The sequence below is a fragment of the Sarcophilus harrisii genome, chromosome 1 (genome assembly GCF_902635505.1).
Source record: "Sarcophilus harrisii chromosome 1, mSarHar1.11, whole genome shotgun sequence".
Taxonomy (NCBI): domain Eukaryota; kingdom Metazoa; phylum Chordata; class Mammalia; order Dasyuromorphia; family Dasyuridae; genus Sarcophilus; species Sarcophilus harrisii.
In genome coordinates this window covers 310955055-310978876 of record NC_045426.1, presented here as the reverse complement: position 1 = coordinate 310978876, position 23822 = coordinate 310955055, and the positions used below count along the sequence as shown (strand labels likewise).

General features: G+C 37.0%; 1 protein-coding gene across 15 annotated transcripts in view; it reads left to right on the top strand.

The window, feature by feature from the left end:
- Positions 1–954: 954 nt before the first annotated feature.
- The window catches only part of RBFOX1 (RNA binding fox-1 homolog 1), a 1689737-nt gene continuing 1666869 nt past the window's right edge, over positions 955–23822 (top strand). For 2 of the 15 annotated variants that reach the window (XM_031951238.1, XM_031950691.1), the window contains exon 1: positions 964–1889. In XM_031951238.1, coding sequence (XP_031807098.1) covers positions 1887–1889 — 3 coding nt within the window. In that variant the 5' untranslated portion in view covers positions 964–1886. Of the gene's footprint in view, positions 1890–14900; positions 14972–23822 lie in introns of those variants that run through there. The other 13 variants (XM_031951046.1, XM_031951592.1, XM_031952171.1 and 10 more) reach the window with 10 other exon arrangements.

Sequence of the window (23822 nt, the reverse complement as noted above, 5' to 3'; positions counted from 1 at the left end):
TCTCAGTGTTTTGATTTGTTTTTTGTTTGTCTGCCAAAGGTTAACCCTAGAATCCATTCATTCATTCAATGAATTGTGCTAACGATCTACAGCTTTGAAACTTCTGGAGCTCTTGTGCAATCTTTTCTCACCAGAATCTAGTGTCATTTCTATTCACCTTCTAGCCCTTGAACTGTGAGCTGATTTAGGTCAGTGAGAATAAAAGGAATAAAATTAAAAGGAATTTTGTAACCGGAAAGGAGGGAAATTTAGAGGTGTTCTGGGAAGCATCAAATTAAATTTTTCCTTCAGTCCTTCTGAAGAGGAGAGAAGAAGGCCTTGGAGGTATTGAAGCATTGAAAAGACACATATTTACTGATACATGATACATTTACTGATACAATTGTGGTCCTCTTCCTCATGCCAAACATCTGGATGCTACCAGGGGTGGAGTAAACAACAATTTTACTATAGTTTCAGCTCCACCCCGCATACCCCCTCCCAATCAGAGCTTCCCAAGAACTGTTTTTGTGAGATTTGCTTGGCTCAAAAAAGTAATTCACCATGAAACTTTCTCTGAGTGTGTTTCCCTAGAAAGAAAACAAGGCTCGCCTCTTTTACCTTCTCCATTCCCATCCCCCTACTCTTCGGTTACTGCTAAGTTTCATGTTTTATTTTTATTTTTGGTTGGGGTGAACGCCCGGAAAGGAGGTTCCTTGGAGAGGGTGAAAGAAGAGTATGGGGCCATTGGAAGTGGGCAGGTGGATCACCCCGTCCGCCCTAACCTAGTGGGGTGGCAAAGAAGAACGGCAATCAAGAGTGTGGAGAAACCTTGCAGCTCCGGCAGCCGCCGCTGTCCCCAAATCTAGGGCTGCACGCGTGACCGCGGCGGCGGCGTGTGTGTATGTGTGTATGGGGGGGGGGGGGCGCTCCCTCGCGTTGATTATTTTTGGCGCTAGCTGCCTAGGCTGCTCCCTACCTCTTTCTTTTCTCTTTCTGTCGCGCTCTTCTCTTTTAATCGCCTCTTCATCCTCTCCCGCCTCCCTACACTCAGGCTGCCGGAGCAGCTGTTCTAGTGCAGCGGGGCGCGTGTAGCCCCCCCCCAACCCCCTCCTTTTTCTCCTCCTCCTCCTCCCCCCAAACCCGGGCGCAGGGTTTGAAGGTCACCTCCTTTCTGTCCCTGTCGAAGCCGACGCTGCCACCTCCAGCTCGGGCCAGTGGAGTCGCCGCTACCGCCGTTGCCGCTCTAAAGCGGTCCTACCAGCATCAGTGGCACCAGCAGCAGCAACTGCGGAGCTGGGTCTGGCTCGGGGAAGGGAAGCCCGAACCCCAAGAGGGGAGCAGGAGGGGCGGGGGGAATTCCTCAACCTTCGAACCCCTGGGGCTAAGCACATAGCTGGGGTAGGGGAGGCGCTCCGCCTGTCCATAGAAGCAACGTATGAGGAAGCAGCAGCAGGGGAAGGACTGACCTGTGCAACCCGGTAACGAGAGGAAAGATAGAAAGCACTCTGCCCCACATCTGGAAGAGGCAGAGGTGCGCCCCACATCTGGTGGAAGAAACCTCCCTTTCCTGAACCCGGCCGAGCAGAGTTGGAAAGAAAGAGGCGAAAGAAGGGATTGTGCGCTCCGGGACGCAGAGAAGCTTGGGCGCTCTGGGATCTCAGACTGAGACCAGGACCGCCACCCCAAGCCCAAGAGCTTGTGCGCTCATCAGCTTCCCAGACAAGTCAGCGAGCTGTGCTTAGCCTAATCGGCTTCTTTGGGGGAGTGGGTAGGGAAGTGGGTGGGAGTGGGGCCCCGGTTGCCTGACCAGGACCGGGGCCGGGCACCTCGAGGCTGACCTGCCCTCGAAGTTGCAGCCGGCGTGAGAGGTAAAACACGTGCCCTCCCTTCGCTGGCTACGGCTGATGGTAAGTCTAGCCCAGGGGATGAGGAAGAGGGTGGGGGCCCCGGGAATGTGGTCTGGGGGCCCAAAGATGTGTAGTGGGGGAAAGAAAAGCAGCAGGAACCAACGCCCCAAGTGAGTGCAGGTTTAGTCGTTGCCGCGCCCTGCTCTCCCTTGTTACCTGGGGTCTCCTTAGGTAAAGAGGGTAACTGGACGGGAGAGCATTACCTAAACGGGCACTTCGGGGAGGGAAAACTGTCCTTTCCACGCCTCAAGTCCCTGGCAGCTTCTCTCCATAGAAGCCGTCTGGTTACAGCGGGCGTGGACGGGCACGCGCGCGCTCACCAGGGTTGGAGTAGCTGCCGCCGCCCGTTTGGACTCTGAACTTTTTCCCTGTCTTTGGTGCGAGCTCCCGGGCGGTCCCGGCAGCTCCCAACAGAGCTGTCTTTTCACTCCGACTTAGAAAGGAGGAGCGCCCTTGGAACTATGGGCAGTGCTTAGGGAGCTCGGGGAGACCTCAGCTGACTCAGAGCAGGTAATTTGGGTAACTCCAACAGAGAAATCAAATCCTAGTCTGGGAAAGCTGGGTGACTGGGGACGGGGCGATTTGGGCAGCTGCGCACTTTGCTCTAGTGGCCAGGACTTACCCTGGACCCCTACCTTATTTCCCTTGAGCTCAATTAGAAGGCTCTGGGGCACCCTGAGGATCCTCACTCTCCTTTGGAAAGGGTAGAGGAGGTAGGAGGGGATGCAGTCAGTTAATTTGTCTTGGAGGGAAAATCTAGGGTGTCTAAGGAAGAAAGGTAAACACCCTTAAGTAATTCCTAATGACGACGATAACAATACTCTAATAGTCATTGAAATTGTGTATAGGAAGCCAGTTAACGTTGTTAACTTTAGAATAAATGCTCAAGAGCAAAAGAGGAGATGAGGCTACTTTCGACTCGTTGGTAGAGATTGGCAGGTCCTTAGACCCCGAAAACAAGTTGAAAATTTTTCCCTACGATTTCTTTATTTATTGTCGGGGATAGGGGGCGGAAGTGGGAGGGGGGGAGAAGAAAAAGGAGATCTGAGTTCAGATACAGTAGCGCTGCCAGACTGATTTACAGCTCATCCATGGGGTTCTTGAAGGTTGGGGAACTGAATAGAGCACCCTAACCTTAGGAGAGACAATCTTCACTTAGAACTGAGCCAGACGCCGTCTGGTTCAATGCTAAATGCTGGGAGTCTCCTTGGAATACTTATTCTCAAGGTGGTCTCCAAAATTGGAGGTGCATAGGAGCCGTGTTATGTATACTGTAAGAGAAGGAAATCTGAGGACAGCACGGTTTGTTCGTGGTGAATCTAGTCAGACGCACATTCTTCTCCATCATCTCCCCATAGACCTCCCAGCCGCACTTCCCAGCACCTCTTCCTGTGTTGTTACTCCGTAATGGGTACAGCAGTCTGAGGGGCCTAACGACAGACACCTTAGCTAGGATTCTTGTTGATTTCAGTGGTGGACAGTGGATGGACTCCAGAAGCAGGTTCTCTGATTTGCCTACTTTTATATCCGCAGCTATTATGGTTCCAAAGGGTTCCACAGGTTTCCCAAATGGAAGTTGAAAGTCATGATTGATTACCCATCCCAATGGCAGGCTGCCTGGTGGTTTATGCCTATCTTTAAATGAACTCCATCCTCTTAACAATTCTGATCAAATTTACTTAAAAAAAATAGCAAAGTTGTATTTGTTGTATTGCTTTCAGGAGTGGGGGCACTTAGGCTAACTTAAGCTTTCATTGAAAAGAACACATGCAGTTTTTGAATGGGGTAATGAAAGACTGAACACATATCTCCATTTTTTCCCCTTGCTTCCACTGCCTGTTTCTTTGACACAAAAGAAACCAAGAAAACAAGAAAACCAAATGATATCCTTTTATGCCCCTCCCCCAATCTCTTGGGGTTTCATGGCAGATTTATTGCCATAGCCCTGTTCTTAAGAGGAACTGACTCAGGAGACTTCTGAGTATTAAGGGCACAATAGAACACTTTCCAATGGACAGATTAAAATGTAAAAAGTTTCTTTTTCTTTTTCTTTTTTTTTTTTTTTAAGCCGAACACTTATGTGCTGTTTAACAGCATTCCTGCTTCACTCCTTGAATCCTTGCTAATTGTGGATCTTGTTGTATTACCATTAATAACAAATAACAGTAGCTCATATTTTATAGCACATTGAAGTTACAAAGTAGTTCAAAAGGTTTTCTACTAAAGTACTTTAAGTTACATTTGGGAATAAAAGAAAAACTAATGTAATAAAATAAGGTGTATTAGGTGAGAATGAGTGGTTATTGGAGAACTAAATTCTCTTCCTAAGCCAAAATTGTCATACCAGAAGTTAAATTTAAATAAATATTAATTACATATTATATAAAGATTACTGTTTTGAATTAGACCAATGGCTTGCTATTCCCTCTCTACGTGGTCAGTATAGCTGGGAAACAGGTACTTTCCAAGGATTCCTAAGAAAAATGGTTCCCATGATGTCAGCCTATAGCTCTATGGGATTTGACCCCTCATCCACCTGAAGCCTTACTTAGAATACTGTGAATAGAGTGAAATCATTTCCAGGATCTTTTTTTTTTAATTTATTTTTTTGTAGCTAAAAGCTCTCACTACTCTTGGTTTTTTTGCCCAAGAGTATTAAAGTAGGAATAGCCTGATATCTCTCCCCACCACACCCTATTTATTTTTTAAAACACTTCTTTTAACTACAGTCCATGATCCTCTAGCTTCCTCCCAGGAAACTGAGCCAAAGGATAGGGCTGAACAGATTTTTACTCATGATTCTGACATACTGTGCCCTATTTTTCTCTCCATGATAATTGATGCTATTTTTTTTCCCTCTGGCTCAATGTCTGAGGTTTAGGCCTTTCGCTGTCTTTATGTCTTAGAGTGCATTTTAAACAAGAATGTAGTTCAGCCTACTCCAGCAATAGTATGCTTTATAGCATGTACTTTATCAATCGTCCTTTTCAAATATATCTTTACTTTTGGAAAACATTTCTGCTCTGTATAAATATGTCTGACACTTCACCTTTCTGAAAATTAGAACATTTTATTTGCATCTTTTAAGCTGATGTGTTGAGTAATGAACACATTCCAAGAGGGAAATTGTATTTGACACAGAAAATACTTTGGGGACATAGGGATTTCACAGTGGTGTGTAACAAGACTATTGAAATCTGAGTACAAATGGTCTGAAGGACACTGGGAGGCAAGGGCTGCCTTCTTTATACAGCATGGGCTTTAGTAAGGAAACATCCTGGACAAATTAATACCTGCTGACTTTCCTAAAATTATCAAGCAATTTACTATATTTAAGTTTTTTTTTTCCTTCTTTTGAGAAAACTGTAGCATAGTTCTTTGGTAAGAAAGACCTATAAAATCAAAATTATTTTTAAATGGAGCTGTAGTGATTCTCTCCCCCTCCCCAATATGTAAAATAGCTCATCCCCTGAACTGCCTCAGGGCTCAAGTGCAAAAATGGAATGATTAATTAAAGAGTAAAATAGTGGCAGCAGCTAAAATGGCATTAAATACTTTGGACTAGTCCTTTATTAAATATCATTGGAATAGAATTTTAGTTTTTGGAGCTATCTTCATAAGAAATATCCTCTAGGGTTATTGGTTTGAGGCCACTATCTGAACTTCCCCCACAATAAGACTGAGAACTTCTGTCAAAGTATAGAAATTGTATTCTTGTTTGTAAAGCAAAATATAATATTTCTTTTTTAAAATTAATTTTTTTCAATTCATAGACACCTATTTTCTCTCCCTCCTATTTTCTCCCCTCCCCAAAGAATTACAATGCAGTTTTGTTATAAAGAAGAGCTATAAAATAAAAAATTAATAGTCATATAGTGATTTCTCCCTACCAAAATACAAAAATATACAAAATAGCTCCCCTTCCAAATAACCTCAAGGATCAATTGCAAAAATGGAATGCTTAATTAAAGCATAAAATAAGAGTAGCATCTAAACTGTCATCAATACCTTTGGATTATTCCAAACAAAACTTTTTACAATAAATATGTACTATCAAGTAAAATACATTTCCATAATGGCCATGTCCAAAAAGGTATACCTCATTCTGCATATCTAGGTTGTTTGTTCATGGTATACAGATTTTTGCAGGAGATACATGTGGGTTTAAAATTGTTGGTTACTTCTAAAGAGTAAGGAACCTGACATTCCTTTTTGCTTTTTCTCACTATTTTCTCACTATTAGAAAAGTGTCTATTTAATCTACATAATAACAAGCTTTGGGTTGTAGAAAGTCCATGATTCAGAAAGGCAAATCTTGCAACAGTTTGGAAATGAAATTCCATCTTTTGGGCAATTACTTTAGAATTTTACAATCAAGAATATTGAACAAGTTGAAAACAGACATGGAGGCTATACGATTACAGTTATCCTATACTGGTGGAAGAAGTTGATGTGTCTGTACAAAGTACTATATAATGTTTGTCCTCAAAGAAAGAGTTGTGGATTAGCTGGAATCTCCAAAAACTTCTGAAGTCAGTTGCCTCCTGAGTTCCTATTTGTGTGTGTGTCAGTTTCCTTTTAAAAGGGAACCATGTGTTCTCCTATGAGTAGGAGTTTGGGAGGAATGTACTTGGTGGTAAGAACATTGGAACCAACATGAACAGGTGGATAGCTTAATGAGGGCCATGAGTTCCAGAGGAACAAGATGAGTCTACTGTTACTCATCCAGACATTGAGGTAGAGGTAGATTTTGATAGAAATCTTTTAACATCTGATAATTTAGCTTTCTCTCTACCCTTTTGATGGCCAGTTTCTTTTTATCCAAAGTCCAGGAGCTGTTCCTTTGGTTTAGTCAGTTTTAGTGAGAACTGGGGTGAAGTGGGAGATGGAGAGGGAGAGAAGGGTGTTCCATTGTGTTAATAATGGAAAGCAATTCAGGAAACAATGTTAGAGATGGTTGTGGCTCAGTCACAAGTATACAAGTTAAATAGGAGTGGGAAATAGTTGCTATCTTGGAGAATTATCATTCAGTTTTGGATGCTGCTCAGGTACTAGTACCTATCTCAGATTTCTATGTGCCACATCTCTAATTGCCCACAGGATCAAAGGTTTTAATGTTGGAAGGGATCTTTAGAGTCATCATAACTTACCCTTATAAATGAGGAAATTGATATCCAAAGAGACCCAGCAATTTTCCCAAGTTCACAAAGCAATCAACATCAGGGTAAGGATGGCAGCCAGGTGACTTAATGGATAGAATTCTGGACCTGGAGTCAGAAAAACCTGAATTTAAATTCAACCTCAAATACTTACTTGCTAAGTGATTCTAGGCAAGTCATTTAACCTCTCTTTTGCTTAATCCATTGGAGAAGAAAATGGCAAACAATACTATCTTCCCAAAGAAAACTCTTTATAGTGTCATAAAGAATTGGACATGCTTGAACAACAATCTTTGACTCCAAATTCCACTATACTATATTATCTCTTATATGAACTGCATTTCTTATAGTTTGTGCATTAACCATCATTTTTGAACCATCATTTTGAATAGACTTTTGAGTTATAAAGTCCTTAAGTAGCTTTGATCCTCATTTATGAATATAACTGATTATACTCAATTATATATTTTGAGCCCACTAAATGCACATAGACCAGAGGCACCTGTTATCTCTGGCTCTCCAAAATAATAGGCTCAAGACTTAGGTTTTAGTGATAGCTATTTACGATACAGTTTATAGGTTTCTGTTTTCTCTATGTCTTGCTATTTCTCTTTTTGATCATCATAATCAAAATCTATTTTTCTCTTCATATTTTTCCTAAGAATTAAAATTAGATCTTTTCAGATATGCTAGGTCAACCAGTTTCATGTATGAAACCTCCTTTTTCAATGAGGTGGCTTTTCTCCATTCCTCTGAGAGTCCGGAGGAGAAGACTAAAAATTCAAGTATACTTAACTGTAGTAGATGAAAGACACTACACTAAATAGATAGAAGGGCCCCATTTTTCATGGTAGGTAGTTAAGGAAATCATGAAACCCTAGAAACCATTATGTGATTTCCTAATTTTCCTTTTTCATCAGCAGTTGGGTAGTAACTTAGATTTGTGTTGGGGGTAGATTAAACAGAGCCCCAATAGAATAGTAGATGAGGTTGAAGCAAGTGGCTCTGTACAAAGATTGCTGGCTACAAAATCATCTTGACAACTTCCATATGCACAAAATCTAATTGACTGGCAGAGAGAGGCACTAATTTGTTATACTCATCATGAAAACTGACAGGGCCATGGGAAGAGAGTGCTGATTCAGCATTGAGTAGCCCTAGCCAAAACCCCATTGGTGCCAGATTTCTGGTCAAATGAAGAGATTTAGTTTAGATTTCTTTTGGTCTAAGACTTCATAACATAATTCCTGTATACACAGTAGCCACTGTAATTGGCATTGATGATGAATATATGTTTTAAGGGGAATTTTAAAGAAGACATTTATGGGTCACATTTTTTTCAAAACTTTATTTTTTTGGTTTTGCATCAAATTATTATTTCAAAAAGTTTTTATTAAATAGCTAATATGTGATTGACACAATACTAAGGACTAAAAACTTAAAGACAAAAAAAATCACTAGTCCTTTCTCTCTGAGTTCTTATGCTCACTTTTTAGTATGTAGTTGCATCTTCCTCTCTCAGAATATAATTCTCCTAACAAAGAAAAATAGGCAAAAACAGCCAATATAGTGACCAAGTCTGACAGAGCTGACAAGTCTGTCCCTGAAGACTCTTATCTCTCTGTCAAGATATGATTACTTCTTCTTTGGAAGAAAAATTTCTTGTTTTTGTTCCTTAAAGATTGATTTTCCTTAGTGTTCTTTCCATTTTTATTGTTGAAGTCATTGTATCATGTAACAACATGTTCTCTAATGTTTATTTCATTGTGCATCAGTTTATACAGGACTTTCACATGTTTCTCCAATTTCCTTATATTCATCTTTTCTTATTGTAGAATAATATTCCATTATATTCATGTAGCAAGGTGGTTAAGAGTTTTTAGTAGTTAATGGATACCATGGTACCCATTAATAATTATATTATCCATGTATATATTATATTATATATATTATCCATATGCTATTGCAAAAAACTGATGCCGTGAATGTATTGGTATATATGGGATCTTTAAGAGAGTAAGAATGTTTCTGGTCTAACCCGTACCTAAATAAAAATCCTCATTAAAACTTATTTTTTCTTTTTTTTAATAATAGCTTTTTTATTTTCAAAATACATGTAAAGATAGTTTTCAACATTCACCTTTTTTGTACAAAACCTTATGTTCCAAATTTTTCTCCCTCCCCTTCCACTACCTCCCTCCCCAGACAGAAAAAATCTGATAGATTAAATATGTGCAATTTTTCTAAAATATTTTCATATTTGTCACACTGCACAAGAAAAATAAGATCTAAAAGGTAAAAGGGAGAAAAAAAAGTAAGGAAACCGCAAAAAGGTGAAAATAACTATATTGTGATCCAGTTGCCATAGTCCTCTTTCTGTATGGTTCTCTCCATCACAAATCTAAATCACTTCATTGTTGAAAAGAGCCAAATCCATTAGAGTTGTTCATCTCATAATCTTGTTACTGTTGTGTAAAATGTTCTCTTGGTTCTACTCACTTCACTTACTCATCAAAACTTATGAAAAGATTATTGAGCTCAACAACCTCATTTTGTAGATGAGGAAACAGACTGAGAGAGTAAGGGACTTAGCATTTCACAATTTGTAAGTGTTTGAGTCAGCATTTGAACTACGGTCTTTTTTGATTTCCGGTCCAACATTTTAACTACTACTCCACCCAGGACCAATGTTAGTTTTTAGTTTTATCTAGAGGAACTCCAATGACCTACCAAAGCAGGCTAATGTACTTTGGTCAGTTCCAACTAACATTTATGTAGCATTTTAAGGTTTGTAAAATGCTCTACACGTATCTCATTTCCCCTTCAAAACAACCCTGAGAAATGAGTGTGGATCATAACATAGCATTTCCACTCCTTATGTTATTTCTGTTTTCCTTCTCAGGTTTTTTTTTTTTTTTTTTTTTTAACCTTCTTTCTAGATCCAATTTGTCTTGTCCAGCAAGACAACTGTATAAATATGTATACATATATTATATTTAACATATACTTTAACATATTTAACAAGTATTGGTCTACCTGCCATATGGGGGGAAGGAAGAGAAAAGTTGGAAGAGAAGGTTTTGCAAGGGTCAATGCTGAAGAATTACCTATGCATATGTCTTGTAAATAAAAAGCTATTTAAAAAAAACAACCCTGAGGGGTAGGTTCTATTTTATCCTCATTTTATAGATGAGAAAATTAAGATTAAAAGCTAGTAAGGGACTAATTCAGGATTGTGCAGTTAGTATGTGAGGTAGGATTTGAACTCAGGAGTTCCTAACTCCAGGTCCAATGCTCCATCCACTGTGCCACCTAGTGGCCAAAGCATGTCATCCTACAGCATGATGCTTTTTGCTACATTCTAAGAATAATGCATCCTCCATATTTAGACTTAATAAAGTTTTAGATTTATTCTAAGTAATTTAAAACATCCTTTAAAACATTGTTAATATTTCTAATATCCAGTCCTCCTATGGCCCTCTAACACTCAGAAACCTTCTATGGGTTCTCAATGCCAACTGAACAAAGACCAGGTACTTTATCTTGGCAAGTAGAATTCAATAGTTTCTGATCTACCTTCAGTCTTCTGTCTCCATGGCTTATGTCATTAAGATACTTTAAGACAACTCAAGCATCACCTTCTTCAATAAGACTTTTTAAAAAAATTCTTCCTCTCCCTTCCCCTAGTAATCTGTCTGCTGAACTACCTTGCATTAATTATTTTGTAACATATTGTGTTTAGTTTCTTTACATTATATATACATAAATGTATATGTATTTGTGTGTATATATGTATTTGTTGTTTTTTTCTCATTAGAATGTAATCTCTTTGTGTGTAAGGATTGTTTGATTCATTGTATTTGTATTTCCTCAATTAATGAATTGAGCATTCAATAAATGCCTGCTGGTTCATTCATTCACATATTTTATGTTCCAGTCAAACAAGTCTATTTGCCATCTTATTGGTCATACCCTATTATTTTCTTTTGCACGTGCCTTTGCTCACTTGTTTCATAACTCCTTGAAATAATCTTGCCTTTCTTCTCCATTTTCTGAGGTTCTATCAATCCTTCCAGGTCCAAATGAAATGCCACCTCCTCCCTGATCTCCTCAGGCACAGGTATTTTTTCCATCAACCATTGCATTTGATTTCTTTCTTTGGTCTTAGAGATCTTTGTTTACACATTAGACATTCTTACTAAGATATAAGCTCAGGGACTGGCTCTTATTTACCTTTTCTCCCTCAGTGTCTATTAAGTAAATTACACACAGTAGGAATTTAATATTTTTAATTATTATGTTGAAAAAATATGACAAGGAAGCCATAAAAATACTGTACAAATAAATGATTTAAGGAATATAAAGTAGTTTCAATATGAAGAGATAAGAACTGGAATGTCTAGTCTGAGAAAAAAATGATAATAGTTATTGTTTTTATGAAAAAAATTTAGCAAAAAAATTTAAGATTGGACTAAAGAAGATGTGGATTCTGAAGAGCTTTGAGAAGTCACTAGATAGATTTCTGCTGTGGTTGCTTTAAACATAAATTAATGAAAAGGTAGGAGTCAAGGCCTAAATGAAGAAATTAGGTTGGAAATTAGGTGGAGAAAGTTATCTCCCCCTCCCAAGCTATAGACTTAAAATTAGAATAGCTCTGCAGTTTAATGAAAAATGTAATATAACTCTTCAGTTTAGGTCTACCTTCTTTGAACTCTGGTTCTGTTACCCATCAGATACTTGAGCTCCATGAGTCTGATAAGAGTTGAAAATTCAGGATGACAGTATCCTGTCTCACTGATTTCAATTGATGTCTAAGCCGTACAATTGAAATATGGAAAATGTATCCAGGAGGAGATGATTTAGGAAATGAGTTTTTCTTTGTTTATTTTTGACAGAGTTTTTTTTATAACTGTCTTAAAACATTTTGGAAGAGTATTATAAAGAATTTAATTTACTTTAAGGAACATATGTTAAAGGAAGGAATAGTTTTTTTTTTTTTTTTTCTGTTTGTCCCAGAGACAGAACAAGGAACAGAGAGAGGGTAGGATTCAATTCAACAGACATTTGTAGGATTCAGTTCAACAGACATTTATTTATTAAAGCCCAATATATGCCAGGCACTGTTTTAGGCTCAGAGATACACACATATATACACACATTCATATCATATGTGTACATATGTTCTCAAGAAAATAGTATTCAATTCAGGTTCAACACCAATAAGTAAATATTTGGAAAAATAAAAGGGGAAGAACATTGACAAGGGATGTGAGGGGAATAATAGGGAAAACTTTAAAGGCTAGGAAACTACCTGAGCTCAGATTCGAAATTAGATAAGGTTTTTGAGAGAGGGAGGTAAAGAAGAAGTGCATTATAGGATAAGATATTCATCTTCTATTAATGTTGTGAAGATGACTGGGAGATGGATTTCCAATTTCTAGTTAAGAGTAAACTGGTTGGTTTTACATTTGACTGGAAAAGTAGGTTAGAACCATGTTGTAGAAGACTTTAACTTACAGACTGAGAAGTTTATATTTTATCCTAGAGCAAAAGGAAATCATCAAAAGTTTTGGAATAGGGGAGTAATGTGGTAAACCCATGCCTTAGGAAGATTATTTTGGTAGCTATGTGGTGATTGGATTGGAGAAGGGGAAAGATTGGAAGTAGGAAAATGAATCAGGAGGCTATTATATATAATCCAAGTGAGAGATTGTGAAAAACTATTTTGGTTGGTGAGTATTTGAGAGATGTTATGAAAGCAGAATCAATACAACTAGGAATTTATTCCCTGAAAAGGAAAATGTTAAGGGTGACTCTGAGATGACAAATCAAGGTGACTGGGAGGGTGGTAGGATGGACGAAAGAAGGTAAAGTTGAAGGAGAGATATATTGTAAAGAAAGATGTTATATTTCAATTTTGGTTGTATCAGAATGAGTTGGAATACCAAAATAGAGATGGTTAACTGACAGTTGGCCATGCTATACTAGAGTTCAGTGGATAGGTAAGCCCAGGGCACATAACTTTTAGAATCATTTGCAAAGAGATGAGAATTGAATTGATAGAGAATTCAATACAGGGTTGCTAAAACGATCACCAAAGGAGAGAGAAGAAAAGAGGACCCTGAATAAAGCTTTAGTCAACATCCCTGCTTAAGAGGCAGGATCATAGCATTTAGAACTAGAAAAAATCTTAGAAATGTTATAGATCAGCCTCCTCATTTAACAGACATGGAAAGTGAGGTCTATAGTGACTAAATAATTTCACCAAGATTGCACGAGTGCCAAGAGACATGAGACTCAAGCACAATTTCTCTGAGTTATACCCACTGCTTTTTCCATTACATGACGAGTATTTATAGAAAGCAAAGCAAAAAACAAAAACAGATAGTTCTCTAAGTACTAGGAAGACCAGAAGATAGCCATGTCATGAAATCCAAAGAAGAGGAAATACACAGAATGATGGGTTAGTCACATTCATTCAAAAACTTCTGAGTATTCAAGGAAGGAACTGACTGAGAAAAGATTAATGGATTTCACAATTAGGTTTCTAGGTAACCTTAGAGAGAACTGCATCAATAAAATGGTAGAGAATGGAATCCTGGTTATAATAGTTAGGAAATGACTGATAAGGAAGTGAGAAAGCAAGAAGAGAAGCTGTATGGAAAGGAAGATTTACATATTCAGTGTAGTGACTTGGTTTCCAGTGGTTAGAGCTGTCAATAAATAAAATGAGGCTGCTTTACCTGAGGTTTGCAAGGAGAAATGTGTGACATATTGGGATATTAAGGAGCAGATGCTTATATGTGTGCTTTTCCTCTGCTTCCCTTTCAATTGTAATCTTCTAAATATTTTTATGGGTCCCATAGCTTTTAAATGTTTTCCCGGCCATAGTCTTTCCTGGGTTCCTTCCTCCCTTTCCAACATCTTTTAGATCCCTGAACTAGAAATCAGAGTATTTAGGGTCTAGTCTTAATTCTTCTACTAAATTACAGTGTGAATTTCCTCATACATAAAATGAGAGTGTTCTTGATTAGATTATTTCCAGCAGTGCTCAATTTTTATCTTCAATGAACTTAAATAAACCCTGAGTTTTTATTCATTTCCTCCTTAGCCATGCTGCCTTCCATGTTCCAAGATCCATTCTCCCTTCCATTTTTTTTTTTCTTTTAGGGAAAATAGGATTTTGATTTAATTGTTAAATTTGACTATTTTAGTTCCCTCCCTGCACTCTTCACTCATAGTATTACTTTGTTGTAGCAAAAGTCAGTAAGCAAGGATGTATTAAAAGTAAGGACTGAGAACACAAATAAAAACACCAAAAAAGTCCACTCCCAATATGTTTGCATTCTCATTGGGGAATTCTATTTAAAAAGAAATCAAAAGGGGATGGGGAAGATAGCTAATAGGAAGGGCTGTAAGATGGGGAGGATGTTGGAAAGTCCCAATTACAGCCTCGTGAGAAAAGAAAAGATGGTTGGCTTAGGCCTTCTTAAATGAAGCCATCCACCCTTTAGTCAGAAGATGGGCAACAGGGACTGAGGGTAGGTACTTTAGAGTTGTGAATTCTATACCTGAAGTGATCTTCTAGGATGGTGTTTTTTGGGGCCCTGATGGAAAAATTTGTAGGATTAAAGTCTGGTGAAAAATGAATATCAGATAAATAGTTGAAAAGTAATTACAAGTAGTTGAAAGAGAGAACATTTATGGGCCACAAAGCATTGTGTTAGACTTGGGGCTGACATTAACTTCTCTGTAGCAGAGATTCTGCCCAGAGATTAAAAATCAAACATTTCCCTTTCCTCCAACCCATTAATTATAGCTTTTTGACTGCTCTGGTGAAGAAGGGAGGGAACAGATCCTGCAATTTCAAGAAAAAAAGAGAGTCCAGTATTTTCCATCATTAATGATCTTCTTCAGTTTCAGGTAACTATATAAATCAATATTACTCTTGTTAGTCTCAATTTGAATTTATTATATAACAGTACATAAAGGTGTCTTCCAACTCCAAGATTTTGTGACTACATTGGAACAAATGTTAGTTCTTAAAAAAAATGTTTATGAAATGCCAGCAGATGTCAGTGTGTTCTTGCCATTTAACTTCTTTCCCCTTTTCATGTTTTTTAAACAATGTCCATTTTCAGTGGTAAAAGTATATATATATATATCTTATGATGATATTTCTTGAGATATTATAAAATAATAATACTTTGTGTATTTTGGGGTATAGCAATATTATTTACAAAAGGGGATACCTCTGTATTATCTTGCATGTATAAGGGAATTTAGGCTTTCCCTGGAGTAGTATTATTACTAATAGTAAAAATACTAGCATATTTACTTTGAAATTTGTAAAGTATATTATATTATCTCATTTATTTCATAATAATTATATGATGTGGATTCTATGAGTGTTTTCCTCATTTTACAGATGAGGGAGTAAACAGATTCACAGTATTTGTGATTTGCCTAGTCACGTTGCTAGTGTCATAGACTGATTTTAAATTCAGATTTTTCTGATTTCAAGTCCAGTGGCCTATCCATTCTCTGCCAGAACCTCCCTATCCATCCCAGGACACTATTAGAAGTTTTATATCTAGGCATATAATAGTCTTATGAAAATTGGTTTCTTCTAATAACTGACATAGTGGTTTGGTAAAACTGCATTTTGAAGAAGAAATGTTTAGGTGGAAGAGTCTGATAATTTGCCTCCTTTGTGATGAGGTAAACATTTCAAAGTTTCTAATCTACTGATGGAAGCTTAGTAGCCTGCTAATATAGAGTACATTACCATTTAATTTGTGTCAGGATTAAGCAGAGTTCAGTATAGTAGAAGATTGGAAATTGCATTTAAAATAACTCATTCTAATCCAGAAAGGGCTTCCTAGAGTTTAAGAAATTGAAATTCAGAAGTCGTTAGACAGCTTGGTGTAGGGGAAAGCATTTACTCAGTCATGAAGATGAGTTCAAATCCTACTTTGAAAACTATGACAATGAACAAGTTACTTAATTTCTTTGATACCCAGTTTTCTCAAAATAAAATAAATGAATAAAATCAAAGCAGTTATAAAATACAAAAGTGACACAGTCCTTTTCCTCAAGGAACTAACATTCTTGTAAGGGAAGAAAATACATATGGGGCATATGTGGCCAGGAAAAGGGTGTGGGAAAATCACAGGGATGGTCAGTGGTGCCATAGGACAAGTGATCTTTATAGCCTCACAAAATGCATTGGAAGTATTAAGTTGATTACTGCTCCCAGAGCAAGAGGTGAAAATTGTATAAGGGGGTGATGGTGAGAAGAAGAGAGAAGAGAGGAAAGGCAGAATGAGGGTGAGAAAAAGAAGATTACTTTGCATTCACTAATTTATAAGAACAACCCTTTCTCCAAACTGGGGATCACTTCCCCTAGTGATATGGATCATGGTCTTGGAAGTTCTGGTTCAGAGAGAACCATTTTAAAGAGGGAGAGAAGCAGTGTCAGGCTCCATAAGCAAGATATGTGGAGTGGAAGAATATTTAAATGGGAATGATAATTTCACCAATCTCACTGGGCCATTGTGAGAAACAAATGAGACAATTTATATAATGTGTTATATGATAAAGCCCTTATATGAACGATAAAAGTTACTGTGATGTATTTTAAGAGAAAGTTACATCAAAGCTAGTTTGTTTGAGTCATTTAACACATGTTCTGATATTTGACCTTGATTAGGAAAGTCAAGTTGGGAATGGCTGTAGCCATGGAATTTGGCATTTCTTGATAACACCAGTTGTATATGTTGCTGTATTTTCATAACAACAATTGGAATTATTTTGATTCTACTTTTGTCTCTATGTGCCATTTTCCCCCTCCCAGTAATATGCAAATTCATTGATTTAGAACTTTCATTTTTGTCTATATTTTAGCACTCAATGTAGTACCAGACTTAAATTAGGGGATTAATAAATACTAATTGATTTGGATTCTATTTTTGGTTCTGATAGGTTGTCTTTGACCCTATGTTCCGTGATTTTGTACTGTTATAGTTTGGTTTGCATAAGAGAATTTCACTGAAGTCTTAAAAATGGGTTACAGTTTGAGCATGTACTTTAATGCCAAAAGAAATGGTTTTTAAAAAGGGCACCATAGCTTTTTGATGGCAGGAAGGTCAATGGTTCATTGTCCTGGTAAATGGAAGTCTTAAGTCAGGACTTGCCAAAACAATGACTCAAATCTTGTCCATTGTCCAAAATGATATCCCAATCAGAAAACAAAACAGTGGATTTAAACTAATGTAGTCATCACCAGTCACAGGCATGCTTCCTAGCATGACTTCACCCATAAAAATTAAATTTAAAGATGACTACAGCAAAAAGCCTAGCAAAAACCAACCTTTTAATGTATCTTCAAATAAGTATGACCTGAATGTTAGAAAACTTACATGCAATTTGTATTTTAACTCAGTCTATTGTAGGAAATGAAAAAGAATAATAGCAAACATTTATGAAATAGTTTTTAAGGTTTACAAAATGCTTTATGTACTTTTGATTCTCATTTGTACTCATATGTACTTTATGCTCTGAGAGGTATATGCTGTTGTTATTATACTGATTCTGCAGATATGGAAACTGAGGCACTGAGGCCTAAAGTGACTATATAGCTACTGAGTTTCTGAGGTAGTATCAGATTTAATGATCTCAGAATTCTTTCATTAACCAAAAGCTTATTATTTCTATAGGTTACTCCTAGGGAATAACATATTTAGGCACTGGGAAAAAGTGGCTTAAAAACTCTTTATATGTATATATTTTAAAATATATATATATATATATATATATATATATATATTGTAGAGTATAACCTTTTTTGGTGTGTCATAGATGCCTTAGGCCATCTGGTGAAACCTATAGACCCCTTCTCATTATCATATTTTAAAATAATGAAAAAAATTTTTAACTATAAGTTGATGAAAATAAAGCTATATTTTCCCCACTCAACATTACAGATATTATATAATGAAATTATACACTTTGGGTTAAGAATTCTTTTTAGTATTTTATTTCATTTATTTTGTCCCAGACTTATGATTAATATGTAGAATTCTCAGTGTCAAAACTCCCTCTACTGATGCAGATCAAGAACTTATTGAGGTTTTTGAGGCACTGAGAGATTAATTTAACTTGCCCATAAACCAGAATGTTTCAGAAGCAGCACTTGAACCCTCGTTTCCTTAACTCCAAGGTCAGAGACTTGTCTGTTTTGTTATACTGTCTTATACTAAAACATCCATTTTATGCATCTATTTATATGTGTAAATGCACACACACATATGGTGTTCAGCTATATCTATATATACAAGGCATGTGTGCAAATCATAGATATATTTACAAGTATATGTCATTTGCATGGGTAACACTTTCCTTGGCCCAAAATAGCTCCTTATTGTAAGACTTTATGAGATTGCCAACAAAGAATGAAGCCAAATACTTACAATAAGAACCGAGACAATTCCCTTAGCAAAGGACATTCATAAACTGTGGGGCATCTCTGAAACTGTGTCACCTCTCAGCATGACGCATAGGAGGAAACTTTAAAAGAGAACCACAGAGAAGGGAAATCAAAAAAGGGAAAACGGACACTTCCAAGACCTCAGAAAGTGTTCTCTGTTTTAAAAAGGAATTTCAGGTCAGACTATTCTATGGAATAGAATGTTTATTTCAAATGCAAATGTGTTCTTAGGGGGCAACTATGAGTCTGGTGCAAGAATTATATTGTATTTTCCTTTTTGTTTAGTGTACAGAATAGTCCCAAATAAAATTTTATGTGCTGCTGTGGCCAATATATAACATGTACCCACCCTAGTCACATTTCTTAAGTAATATCTAGCTTGTGATTCTAGGGAAGTCCTTCAAACAACCATTATCCCCAAACAAAAATACTATGATCAAGGATTTCCTGATCTCTCTTCTTTCCCTGGAACTTGTAATAGTAGTTTTTGCTTGTCTCATAATTCTGTATAAGTATATTTTAGACAGCTTTCTCCATGTTCTATCCATGGAGGACATAGTGTATTTCTAAGATTTTTTGAAAATAGTATTTTCCAGATATTTTTCATCTTTGCTAAACACTTGTGGCTCAAACTCTAGAGTTGAATCTTGGCTTTGAATCTGCCTGTAAGTCATTGGACAAGTTATATAACCAATTTGGACCTTAGTTTCCTTATCTGTAAAATGAGATGGCTCTATTAAATAATCTCCAGTTTTTCTTCTATTTCCTATGAGCCAACATATTTACTTATATATATTATGGTTCACATGTATAGAAGATTGCCTTGTGAAAAAATAGTACTCCTACTTGCTCATTTTTCAACCAGTATTAAGGGTAATCAAAAGTCAACTGAAATAGCAAAATCACTTGAAAAATATCTATTACCTTTGCAAATGTGAAATTCACTCATTTAATAAATATTTATTGAGATCCCACTATATGCAAATTACTATACTAAAAGATACTATTACTGACACTAGTAATAAGAATGAAAAAAAAAAGAAACTAGAAGATGGGTATTGGAAGATATTTAATCTTTGAAATTTTACTTTGACAATTAAAGAGGAAAAAACAAAACTCTTCAGAATGGGAATTTTTTATTCTGCTTCTTTAATATCATATCCAACAACCGTATTGAGTTTGAATTGTCTTTTATGAGTCTTTAAATTTGGTCAAAGTTGGTTGTTATCCTTGTAAAGAGACATGATTATCTGGCAATGGGACAGTGTCTGTACATCACCATAGCATATATCAGTATATACCAAAACACATTAGCCATCTCATTCTCATTCTCCTTTCTTTCTTTCTTCATTAGTCTTTGACCCTTCTGCCTTCTAGTTGAAGGAGCTAGTAAGAAAACCCATGGCATTAATATGCTAGGGCTGTCTTGATTTATAAGTAAGCATGTGCCTGCTATATGCTAGGCACTAGTATAGATGCTGGGAGTTTAGAAACAAAAGTGAAATAATCCCTGACCTAAACAAATTTCCCCTTCTAATGGGGAAGCATCATACACACATGCATATATATGAATAAATAAAAAAGATACACAAAGCAAATATAAATTGTTCTTGTTTATCCTTTATTTTTAAAGAGGACCAATGGCATCATGATGAGGTGATTGGCTTTTGTGTATAAATGGGATATGATACAGAACTTCACAAAGTCATCAGCCACATTCTCTCCTCCAGAATCAGTGAGGTCCAGTGGCAAGATAAAGGTCAAGACGGCTGGCAATAGCTCAGGATGCAGTGGGTGATCTTGACCTTTTAAAAGTTAGGTTTCAGTTTGTCTGAGACTGGATCCATTCAGTGACTAAGAAGTAGGTAAAAACTGAGACAAAATCTCATGGTAAATAAGATTTTACCATGGTAAACAGAATCTTTATTTTTTTGCCATCATTTACCATCTATTTACCATCACTGAGGTATTGGTCTAGGAGAAGAAGTTTCTCAGAGCTTCTGGCCAGAGCAGACTACAATTGCTATTTATACAAATTCTAAGCCAACAAAAAGCAAACAATAAGTTTCAAGGGGAGTTAAAAGTGGGAGACTATGAAAAGGTTATTATAGGAGGTGGTACTTGTTATGAATTTGAAAGAAAGGTATAGAGATATAAGAGTAGCTATGAATTCTAAACATGAAATATCACCTTTGTAAAGACAGAGATCAGAGATGCAATGTAACTGCCTACCACAATGTTCTGACATAGCAGTTGAGTATGGTTTTTTAAATTTCCTGTGATGACTTCTTGAGCCATCTTGGTTGTTAAGGTCAACTGATTCTTCAAATCAACTGATTCTTCTCAAAGGTTCATCTGTGAAATTTCTATCTATGTCTTTTATGATTGAGTATTATTATATTAATGACAAATTGGGGATGTGTTCGATCCTGACATGGTGGTGTTTTATGAGTGAAAATTCAAGAACATAACTACAAATACAAGGATATGGAAGGATCTGTGATTTCTCCACATGTGTCTTTGCATGTGCACATACATGTACACAAAGCATTGAGCTTCTTGGTGGTACAGTAGATGGGATTCCAGGCTTGGAATCAGGAAGATTCATCTTCCTCAGTTCAAATCTGGCCTCCGACATTTATTAGCTGTATATCCTAGAACAAGTGACTTAACCCTTTTGACCTCAGTTTTCTCATCTGTAAAACGACTCAAAGTCTAAAGAAATGGCAAAGCAGTCTAGTATCTTTGTCAAGAAAATCCCAACTGGGATCACAAAAAGTCAGACACATTGGAAACAATTGGACAACAACAACTACACTTATAAAAGCACTTTACCTTTTAATTCCAAGGCCTTTACAGTCAATCATTTTAGCATTTCAGGACACATGGTGCTGTCTCTGCAAAAATGAAAATGTTCTGAAAGGCTTGGAAAGTTTTCACTTCCCAGTCCAAGCTGTTCATAGGAACAGAAAAGGACAGATGGACTATGAGACCTAATCAGCTGAGAACCAGCTGGGAGAGCATCCCTGCTTCATTTTCCCTGGATCTATGGTTGGGGTGAGTGTCTTGTCTGGACCAAGGCTCAGAGATTTCATTTTGATGACCTCTCTCTCTGGCTGTCTGTGTGCTTTAGGGAATAGGAGTTGGATTCAAAGTTGGCAGGAGGTCTGAGAATAAGCTGCTGGTTTCCTGTTTCCAGAGAAAGAAATGTCAAGTTGACAGAAGGTTTGTGGAAAATTGCTGGCCTGCAAATACTTTAACTTCTCTGTAGTAGGCCCAACCTTGAGACTAAAGTCTCAAGTGTTTAGCAAGGTACTGGTGCCTTACATAGTAAGTACTATATAAACGTTAGTTAATATGATGATAATGATAATGATGGTGATGGCGATCATGTAGTACTTCTTAGCTAATGATGTACTTCACATACCTGAGGTTTCTAAGGAAAGGACCTTGTTTTTTCTCTTAAAGTTTCTCAGGTTAGTTAACTGATTTTGAACACATCCCAGGATGTGCCCAATAATCTTAAGGAGAGATGTGATGACTTTAAAAAAAATTAATTTCTATTGAAAGCAATTGTAAAACTAGTACATTCCTTATAGCTCATTTTTTTTCTCCACAGATAGAATGAAATGGGAATGTGACTTTATGAAATCAAGCAAACAGTATTAGAATTGTAGGAGTTTGAATATAGAAGGGATCTCAAGATCACACAAGAAGTAAATGACATAGCTGGCATTAGAACCCAAAGATCCTGACTTCCAGACTATATCACTGGAACTGTTGGCATTGGTGTGATATATCCACAAGGTTTGGGATTTACCAGTTTTAGAGAAATGGAAGCATTGTTTTACTACTGAGAAGCAGTTTAATAGATTAAAAAGTAAGCTATAAAATGGATTCTAGTTTCAGCTGTGAGATTTCCTAGTCAGGTAATTATGAGAGAGTTATGTAAATTCTGAGCCTCAGTTTCCTCAATTATAAAATGGGGATAATAATGAATTACACTGCCTCCTTTAAAATATTACTGTGAGGAAAGCAGAGTACGCCATAAATGTGAATTGTTATTATGCTTTTCATTACCCTGGGAGGTAGAGAAATTGGATGGAACCCTTTGATTTGGAAATCAGGAATACTTACATTTAATTCCTGCTTCTGATACATAATATTATTGTGATATTAGACAAGTCAATTAACCCTTTTATTGAGTTAGGTTAAGACTTAAGGTATGGAATACATGCCAGAGGGAGTTTTCTTCTGTCATTAAAAATCATAAGTCCCCACATGCCTATAATGTGCAAGTGACTGTGCTAAATGCTTCACAAATATTTACAACTCTTGGTAGTAGGTCCTGTTATCAAATGGTAGATTTTCTATTTGAAGTTTGCCCAGGATCACCTAGCTAGTATCTGAGGCTGGATTTCAATTCAGATCTTCCTGACTCTGGACTTGTGCTCTATCCATTGTACTGCCTAGCTTAACTGGAGATTGGATAAAGAGCAGATCAGGTGAGAAGAAAAGGCCAAAAGCTTTTCTTTGACTGCAGACTTGACATGAATTAAGTTATCTGCTCAAAGCTAATGCATTTTTGAGCTTCTACATCAGTAGAAGCCATTGAGGCAGCTAGGTGGCACAAGTAGTTTCAGCAGGAGTCCTAGAATAAGGAAAGTTGTATACTTAATAACACTCTGGTCTCAGGCAAATCATGTAGCCATTATTTGCCTCAATTTTCTCAACTGTAAAATGGGATAATAACAGCATTTATATCAAAGGATTGTTGTAAGACTCAAATGAGATAATATTTGGAAAGTGCTTAGTATAGTACCAGGTGCATAGGCCCTATATAAATGCTTATCCTTCCTGCTTCACCTGCCAGTGCCCAGAACTAGGGAGGTGATGGTCTGATTGAACTTTTTACTAGTCACAGAATTTTGCATTCAAATATATGCATATCTAGAGAAATGGTAAACAGGATGAGAGAACATGTCTTAAGAGGAGCAACTGAAGGAACTACTTGTGTTCAACAAGGTAAACAGAATTTTATCTCAAATGTGTGAAAGGCTGTCATGTGGAATCAAGATTAGAAGTATTTTATGTAACTCCAGAAGGCAACATTAGGACCAACAGATGGAAAACCAACAAACATACATATATATACATGTATATTCTATTTCTATATAATTCTAATTATTAGAAATTAAATGCCATATTAAGTAGTGAGTTCCATATTGTTGGAATATTTAGATAGGTATCCAAACCAGAAAAAAAATCATTTATCAGAGATAATAT